This window comes from Ruditapes philippinarum, unplaced genomic scaffold (assembly GCF_026571515.1).
Source record: "Ruditapes philippinarum isolate M1 unplaced genomic scaffold, ASM2657151v2 ctg21426_1_1_1_1, whole genome shotgun sequence".
NCBI lineage: Eukaryota > Metazoa > Mollusca > Bivalvia > Venerida > Veneridae > Ruditapes > Ruditapes philippinarum.
In genome coordinates this window covers 9032-19231 of record NW_026859307.1, presented here as the reverse complement: position 1 = coordinate 19231, position 10200 = coordinate 9032, and the positions used below count along the sequence as shown (strand labels likewise).

Genomic DNA, 10200 nt, shown 5'->3' with positions numbered 1-10200 from the left:
TTTTGGGGGACATAACCAGTCTTATTTGTGACGGAATAACCAGTCTTATTTGTGACGGACATAGCCAGTCTTATTTGTGACGGACATAACCAGTCTTATTTGTGGCGGACATAACCAGTCTTTTTTAGTGACGGAATAACCAGTCTTATTTGTGACGAACATAGCCAGTCTTATTTATGACGGACATAACCAGTCTTTTTTGTGGCGGACATAACCAGTCTTATTTGTGACGGAATAACCAGTCTTATTTGTGACGGACATAACCAATCTTATTTGTGACGGACATAACCAATCTTATTTTGACGCACATAACCAGTGTTATTTATGACGGACAATAGCCAGTCTTATTTGTGACGGACATAGCCAGTCTTATTTGTGACGGACATAGCCAGTGTTATTTATGACGGACATAGCCAGTCTATTTTGTGACGGACATAGCCAGTCTATTTGTGACGGACATAGCCAGTGTTATTTATGACGGACATAGCCAGTCTTATTTGTGACGGACATAACCAGTGTTTATTTGTGACGGACATAAACCAGTCTTATTTGTGACGGACATAGCCAGTCTTATTTGTGACGACATAACCCAGTCTTATTTGTGTGACGGACAATAACCAGTCTTATTTATGACGGACATAGCCAGTCTTATTTATGACGGACATAACCAGTCTTATTTGTGACGGACATAACCAGTCTTATTTATGACGGACATAACCAGTCTTATTTGTGACGGACATAACCAGTCTTATTTGTGACGGACATAACCAGTCTTATTTGTGACGGACATAACCAGTCTTATTTATGACGGACATAGCCAGTCTTATTTGTGACGGACATAGCCAGTCTTATTTGTGACGGACATAGCCAGTCCTATTTGTGACGGACATAACCAGTCTTATTTGTGACGGACATAACCAGTCTTATTTATGACGGACATAGCCAGTCTTATTTGCGACGGACATAACCAGTCTTATTTATGGCGGACAAAAGTAGTGTTTTCAGTAAGCATCAGTGTTTTAAATATCTCGGCGATAGTGTAATATTACTAGTTTAACCATTAGAAAAACATTTCTTACATAAATTTATTGTCAACATAGACGAGCACACTATTTTACCTGTGATAATGGTATATCTGTACAATCATCGCATACGCACTGATCCCCGGAACAACTTCCAAAAAGGGAGCATCTCAAGCCAGATGAACACGTTCCTGAAAGATTGTTATCAATTTTGGCGAAGTTAACACTGATAATATAACTTCCATGTGTATTGTTCGGCTTTGTGCCAGTTCGATATTGTGAGGAAGGCTGAATCTGTGATGAATGTTGTTGTTTAAAAGAACAATTAAACTTATACAAAATGATTGACATAAAAAACAACAAAAAAAAATCGAAATTATTTTTATTTTATATTTTTGAAATATAGGAAAGTTGAATGGCGATTATCATAATTATAGGACTTAGCATGACTATGGAATCTTCAGGCTACAGCGCAAAACATAGATGTGCCATAAATTGATAACTATATGACGAAACAAAAGTGGTTCTTCTGTGACTTACTAAATTTCGACTACGTATTTTGATATAATAAACCCATGATAAATAACAAGCAATACGTACTGACAGGATTGGTACAGATCCTTCCTTTACCGTTAAAACAGCAGACACTCACGCCTTCACAGTCCTCATCGCTGTCACAGTTACTAACTTCGTCCATTGACATTTCTAACATCTTTGGAATCGGACATACGGCATCATCGTACTTGTACATACGAGCTAGATATAGGATAATAACGTTTATATTTTTGCCCAGCAATGGTGAAAATATCTGTTTAAAATCAGTAAATTCGTAGAATATTCTGTATTTAAAGCGCCATCTTATGTAATATGTATGGAATATATACCGACATCCGTGAGGATCATACAACACCTTGTCAGCAACTGTTGCATTTTCTGAATTGCCTTTACCTGTTTCAAAGCAGCAGGTGCAAGTACCCTCACTTTGTTTTATTAAATTGCTAAATGAGCCGTGTCACGACAAAACCAACATAATGGGTTTGCGACCAGCACCGATCCAGACCAGCCTGCGCCTCTGCGCAGTCTGATCTGGATTCATGCTGTTCGCTTACAAACCCCATAGCAAGTAGAGAAACTGATAGCGAGCAACATGGATCCTGATCAAACTGCGCGGATGCGCAGGCTGGTCTGGATCCATGCTGGTCGCAAACCCACTATGTTGGTTTTGTCATGACGCGGCTCAAATGTTAATGCCCAAATGGAACATATTACTACCGGTAATGTGTACCAGTAAACAGGTACTTTTTGCAGTAAAATCAAGTCATGTTGACTGGGTACATTCTGTAGAAAAAGAAATGGCCACCATTGTTTTTTTTTTGTTGTTTTCTTTCGAATCAGACTGTAATTTTTCGAATTTAACCTCTAAATTCTGAAACGCACCTTCGTATTAAATAATATTTAAGTTGCAACAGGAAGAAATGAACATTCCAAAATGAGTATATAATAATTTTGATTAAAAAAGACATATTTTTGCATCGAATATATATGTATTTATGAAACTGTTAATTTATATTGTTGCGTTCCATTTCATATAGAGACATGTATAAAACATGTACACGACTATGAATAGTCAATTTATTGGTTTCCCAGTCAAAATAGTTTTGTTGTATGATCGATTCGTTACAAAGATTATTGACAGGTTATATGGCTGTGTGTAAACGGTTGTATGCAATTTAGCCCTTACCTAGAAGCTCAGGTTATATAAGTATTTAAGCTTGCAAAATTATACAGCTGTATTCAATATACTTACTGCTGCACTCTGTATGGCATTGTTTTAAGTGGTAGTATCTGTTAAGGTTTCCACCCATGCCTCTGTACAGGAACTTTTTACATGTACGGGTTTTGGTGTTAAAATAATAGGCGCCTACTGTTCTCCCGCCGTAACCGCTTTCAGGCCCATCCAAGCAACGTCTTGGGAATGCTTAAAGTAATTAACAGTACAATTTAATCTCTCAAACAATTGGAGGATAATAACGAACCTTAATTTTCTGAAGAAAAAAAAACGTTCGTGGAAAGCATCACAATAGGTAAAATGGAAGACCCTGTTTGATTGAACATGTTTTTCATGAGAGATACACATGTATCAGGAGATTTAACATCTTTCACTTCTCCTAGCACGGTAGCATCAGCTTACGTTTAGGAATAATTAATTTTCAACAATTAGCCATAAAGAATTGAATCATATAATTATGATTTAAATCATACTAGATGATTTTTTCCACGAATTCTGATCAAAATGTTACTAAAAATAGAAATATCTTTTTACGGAGATATTTGAAAACAAATTCTATTGTCATTTTATTACATTATCACCATAAAATAAAAAGTATAAAAAGGATATCTTACTTTTACACATTCCTATATGACCAGATGCTGTGTCCTCCACCTCGCAGAACTGTCTCTCGTAATCACACGTGTCATACTGTATATAGAAAGTGAGATCAAAATTTATTAGTTTCGTTGGATTTTAAGTTACACAAACATTCAAAATGTCATACGGCGACTTTTCAGGTTTACTTCTTGAGGAAGACCCCAGGTACCACTAATTGCATTACTAGTATTGCAGGCACGAGTAGAACCACCGACTGTCCGAAAGCAAACAGGATAGCTTCATAACATGAAATTAGGACACATCAGAAACAATTCGAATATACAGCAGCAAAGGGCAAATGATTTGAAATCAGCGGCATTAGCACAACAGTCACGGAGGTGTGTAAAGCAAACTGCGTTGATGGTTATCTAAATCTGATTAAAATTAGCTGTAAATAACGCTCCGCTTTTAGCATAACTGAAATAAATAGATCTGAACTTTAGTCAGACTGATGTAGATCTTAAAGCTGGACTAGACATTAAGCTAGAAACCTAGCTAACTTCTTACGAGAAACATACTCAATCATCCGAGAGAAATACAGAAATTTATCAAATTAGAACAAATGTATGTTAATATACAATCAAATTAGAACAAATGTATGTTAATATACAATCAAATTAGAACAAATGTATGTTAATATACAATCAAATTAGAACAAATGTATGTTAATATACAATCAGTGTAGAAATGTGAAAATGTTAACTTTTCAACGAATTAAATTATCAACTATAATGCATGTAATAACACATTTTCGCCTACAGTTTGCCATTTCATTACACGCCTCTATATCTGTTTAAATACGTTTTGAAATATTTGAATATACACTGCTGTAACTGACTGATACTTGGGCATACCTCAGCGCCGTTACTATCTTCCATTCGGCATGGTTTTGGCCCAGATATAACACCCTTCTGACATACAAAACCATCTGTATTGGCTCTGTCACCATTTGGATCATTCGTACAACCTTTTTGTACTATAAACGTAAGCAAAAAGATATCAAATATATGAAAATTTTGAAATAGAGTTTATTTCTTAATTGTGAAATGATTACATCACAACCCGTGGATAATGTGACAAACCGTATAACATAAATGATAAATGCATATACATAGTAATTCCAAATCCTTTGGAAAGTTTCAGGCAAATTATGTTTTTTTTCTTACATTTACGAAGTTAACATGAAGACAAAAATATTGCGTATAGAGGCAATGCGAAAAGGCATGTTCTCTAAACACTATTATAAGCTCTTGATATGTACTTATGATATTGTATACACATGTATAAAAAAAAAACTGATAGCAAAGTAAAACAAGCTAATTAAGACATTGTCATTTAAGACTAGGTATTCTGTTAATAGAAACAACATCAATGACCATAATTCTGCCAAAATGATCAAATCACAAATATTAATTCATGATGCACCCGGACACTAATTGTCATTAGTTCTGTACAAGTTAGGAGAAGATGCGGTCAGAAGAAATCATTTACGCTCGTAACCACCCGCCAACATACACCAATATGATAAACAGTCTTTATCACATAAACCGCCGCGCAGGAGTGTAATAAAGCCATGTAATAAAAACGATATTACACACTATAGTGTAATTTTGACGTGACGTCATTTGCGCTATATATAGAAACATAGCGTTAAAGCGCGCTAATGTTTGCGTTACACTGTAGGCGCATCATTAAAAAACTACTCATTCTAACAGTTTACTGATCTTATTTTATATATGTGATAAATAGAATATTATATTCGTGTAGACTCAATACTAAATTTATTGAACTCGTTGAATAAAACAATATTAAGCTGGCCAGAGGCTCGCATAATATGATTTTATGCAGCTCGTTCAATAAATTTAGTATTAAACTACACTCATTTAATATCCTCTATTTCCCTTAAAAACACCTACTGGTTTGAACAACCACACAAATACATATGATTTTTACAACTATACAACATATGAATGCATATAATAGTAAACAGTAAATAAAAATCCGGGGAAAAGGGATTAAGAAATGAAAATAGCAATTTTACACGCAGTCATTTAGAGATCACAAAATAGTGCGACATCTTTCACGCCCCTTGAAGCAGCAAAAGCGATATTCAAACATAAACACTTAAGTGCTGTAATCAATAAACCGAAAGGACCAGAAAAATATTAGGGTAACCGTTTAAATTATAAAGCTTTATTCAAACATAAACGCTAATGTGCTGTATGAAGGAATGGTAAAATATAAAGATAACCGTTTACAGAAAAAAGCTAGTATTTCCTGTTAAAGACCCAATCATTTATTTATTAATAAAATATGTTATAACAACACATTTTCTATGGAATCAAAATAGTAAAAAGTCTTTCTTTGTTGTTTAGGTAATACATCTAGAATTATTTGCGGTACATCAACAGTCTCTATGATGCATCGGTTAATAACAACAATATTACAATTTATTCAATAAAACGCATTTCATTCATCAACATGACCAAACAAGAAAACACAGTTTATCATAATCACAAGTGTAATGAAATAACAAAATATGATCCTACTTGAACATTTGTCATAACAATCTGTCAGTCGGTTGAAACCACCCATTGCTTTGCCTTTATCACATGTACCTTCCTCCTGGTTCCAGAAATATTGGCATTCATCACCGTTAGAGCAGCGTGTCGTGTTCCTGACCATACAAATTCGAGGAAGACCTGAAATAAGTAAAAAATATTTATTAAAGCATACTTGAATCTCAGATTATGAATATATATATATATATATATATATATATACATGTAACAATTTTCAATATACGCAATGTATTTCAAATATTCTGACAAAAAAAGTATTAGAATAGAAGACAATGTGTCTTATAAATGGTATAATGTGAATTAAGATTTAAAATATCACGTAATATCATGAAATTAAGATTATCCAAAACACCATAAGAGTATTCCGGACTTTTGTCAAAAGAAAATAGAAAAGTAAAGAAATAAATCTGATAGAATTATCTAAGATATTCTAAAATAGGAAACTAAGTTTGAGAATTCTTTTATTATAAAATGGGCGAAATTACTTGATTTTCATTTGTATTTGCGTATTTTTTAAAAGGGGCAACAAACTTTCAATGTTTGTTTATGAGTTTTAACAAAAACTTTAGTAACCCTTAGCTGGTTAGCGGGAACTTAATATATCCACACTTACACGATCAGCCAACAAGTCCGTGTCGTCCACTGCTCGTTATTCAGTCAATGCATGTTTAGGAAATAGTTTTGTTGATTTGATTTTATAGTGAATAAGCATTTTTGTATGGCAGTCAAATTACTGCTGTGTTTACAATTTACTTCTTAGACAACAAACTAGTATCTCTGTATCTGGCATACTCAAAGCCACTATTTTAACGTTAAACGCGTAAAATTCACGCTTCTCCTTTAAAGAAGTAAATAAAGTATTCATTTCATCCAATTAAATTAATTCATTATCGACTTTCCATTGCCCACACCTTAGTCTATATATCAAAACCAATTTTAAATTTCCAGGTGTGCTTAACTCATTTCCAGGTATATATTAAGGTAACACCCTACAATGGACATTCATTTACCCTATTTCAAAATATCACCATATTATGCTAGAAATAATTTGTAGATGTTATCTTATTCAAAAACATCACAACGCCGATCTTATCGCAAGCAGCTTTGTTCTGTAATTACAGAAGATATATGCCACTTTGTTTGTATTTGTCCTTACTATAGAGGTCTTACAGTAAAATATATTAAACACTATTACTTTGCCAGACCATCTGTCTTTAAATTCTATGAACTGGTCAATAGTGGCAAATAGAAAGATCTATGCAATTTGGCATTTTTTAAAGAAAGCCTCCAAACTTAGAGGTGATATTGATATGATTGAGCGGTGATATTGTTTATGTTTTAGTTCAATTTCACGCTCCACACATATATTTCGAGATGCTAATAATGTACTTGTGTTTATTGTAAAACATTTATCACTTTCAAATTGTATCTTTGCTGTAAATTAAGTGTTTGAAGACAATATACTATGTATAAGTCTTTAATAAAAGTATGTTCTGTTCTCTAAGTACATACCCATGATATCGGGTAACGCTGTGGTTATTGTACAGTCTGGCATTACTCCTGAGTCAACCATCGTGACAGGTGTTCCACGTATTCTCATACCAGTATCTGTGTCCACACAGTAATATATCTGTATTGAATGGAGTGTCTTCGGTAGAGTTGTTCCCATCTGGCAGAAAACAAAATCATAAATTAGTACTTCATATAAATTATGCATGATAAGGCAATGATGTAGTTGTATTTCATTCAGTCTTTCCGGTATTATTTTTTTGGCCAATATTCCGACAACTGCTTTGCATCTCTATCGAACAAATGTCTGCGGATATGGTATTCATCCGCGAGAATGTTTGAACTAAATAATAACTTAATGAAATGATTAAATGAGATTACTTTCAGATCAAACAAATGTGCGTCAATATTTGACTTGTTATAAAGTACGCTATTGTCTTCAAAATGATTGTAAGCCAAAGTGAACGTTTTTTTTAAACATTTGGTTCATTATTTGACAAGTGCACATAAAAGTGACATCTTCCCATAAACAACAACAAAAATGAATAAAACCAACCCACCCACCAAAGTGTGAGTACTTGAGTCTTTCAACATAAATCCAACAATTTTTTATTTCATTTAAATTGACATGTACATACATTAATATTCCTGATATTCTTTAATTACAATGAAATCTTACCTGAATCTGTTGATAGTTGCCTGCTGCATCACATGTGTATGTCGACATTATATTTTGAGGAGGTTTAAATCTGTTGAACATTTCTTGTAGAACCATTTTCTCTTTCATATGTTCAGATCCCATCATAATAGCCGAAATGGTACTAATTCTTTGCCTGTCTCTATTACACATAGTATCTGAGAAATAAGCATATAGAACAACATTAACAGCAACAACAACATTAACAACAACAATAACAACATTAACAACAACAACACAGACTGTGACATTTAAAAGTTGAAACAAGGCAACATTTTAAACGATTGACCACTGCTATTTGCCTTTTTAAACCTGAAAAAATGTCATATTTGAAAGAATATTTTCAAATATAAGGGGAGCGGTGGCCTGGTGGTTAAGGTGTCTGCCTCTCAACCCAGAGATCATGGGTTCGAGCTCTACTCGGGTCACGACCATGTTTCTCCATATGACACCAGTACTGGTTGGTTCCAGAAAGCGGACTCGAAAGTGATTAATATAAGTTGCAAGAACTTGTTTGGCAGTCGAGCTTAAATAAATATGTTTAAACCCAATATTTTCACATTCTGAATAAGTAGTACAAAACTTTGAAGTATTTTTTACAATAGCTGCACGGCAAACAACTGTTAATAACATGCGAACTTGAAACAACTAAAATATTCAGATAACATAGTACTTATATTTGTGATAGAAAAGGTTTACAAATTGGTGCGTTTAGGACAATGACATGACTAAATACTAATAACATAATGCTAAAACATTTGTTTCAGCATATTTAATAGAAAAATTAAAACCCGCTGTAAACGCTGTAGAGCTTTTAAAGCGTTTTTTAACTAGTGTTTTTAAAACATATAAAAAGTGTTTTTTTTTTAAATCATTAAAAGTAATATACATTTACATACTAAACGTTTTACATAACTTAATGTATGCCTATCGTAGGACCTAAATCAACATGCTAGATACAGGTTCTCCACAATCTACTCAATGAAGTCATAATATTCCATTATCATTGTCTTACAATTATCAAACATAAAAAGTCCCAAAAGAAACCTCACCTCTCGGTGAAACCGCTCCTGTTGTTTCACAGAATAAACCAGAGAACCCGGTCGGACATTTACAGACCTCCCAGAAACTTTCCCCACTTCCAATTTGGCATGTTCCACCATTTTGACATATGTCAAAATTGTCAAACACTTCACAAAGTTTCATTTTTAAGGCTTCCATCATGGCATGTGATTTCTCCATATCATCTATAGGAAATAGCAAAGAAATTAAATCAACGAACATTTTGATGCAGAATTGCTCAAAGTGATAGTTTTTGATACTGTTTGCTACTGTGTTAGTATATACACAAACATGCATTTGCAATGCTTTGAAGTTTTAGGATTTGGAAAATTTATGAATAACAACCTCCTAACCTCAAGAAAAAAAATCATAAATCATTTTTTTTTTCGGTCAAATTATGTGCATTTGATTTCTAATATACCGTTATTGGCATAATTTCGTTATTTCAGTACTAATCTTAAAAAAGTAATACACATGTTGGTGTAAGATATGTTAAATCTAATAGAAAAACAAAATTCACCCAAAACGTATTTACTCTATCAGGTACATATAAAATATTATAAAATATTGTTCAAATTTTCTAAATCATATACTTTTAATGAATGTATTAATTCTATGTACTAAACGATATGAAATTAAAGTAATCGGAAGTGACTAAAACATTCACCGTCATTATCCTCTATATCAGACATCTGGTAATTGTCCTCTTCCTGTTCTCAATACCATTACTCATCCTTCTATACTCGTCATACTTTTCCATATCTCGTATATCATTAATCCTATCCTACGTCTCATCATCATCATTATCATCATAATCACCATCTTCATCATCGTCGTCATCTTTTCCATACCTCATTTCACGATTATCACGTGATTTCATAAAGAAAGAGATCATCTCAT

General features: G+C 33.3%; 1 protein-coding gene across 1 annotated transcript; it reads right to left on the bottom strand.

Moving 5' to 3' along the window:
- Nucleotides 1–1082: 1082 nt before the first annotated feature.
- Nucleotides 1083–9992, bottom strand: LOC132756012 (uncharacterized). The gene is made up of 10 exons (XM_060746957.1): nucleotides 9968–9992; nucleotides 9291–9485; nucleotides 8221–8396; nucleotides 7545–7701; nucleotides 6000–6152; nucleotides 4305–4426; nucleotides 3426–3501; nucleotides 2830–3000; nucleotides 1623–1778; nucleotides 1083–1213 (listed from the first exon to the last, which is right to left on the bottom strand). The coding sequence occupies exons 1-10, from the start codon at nucleotides 9990–9992 to the stop codon at nucleotides 1110–1112; spliced, it is 1335 nt and encodes a 444-aa protein (XP_060602940.1). The 3' UTR covers nucleotides 1083–1109.
- Nucleotides 9993–10200: the final 208 nt, after the last annotated feature.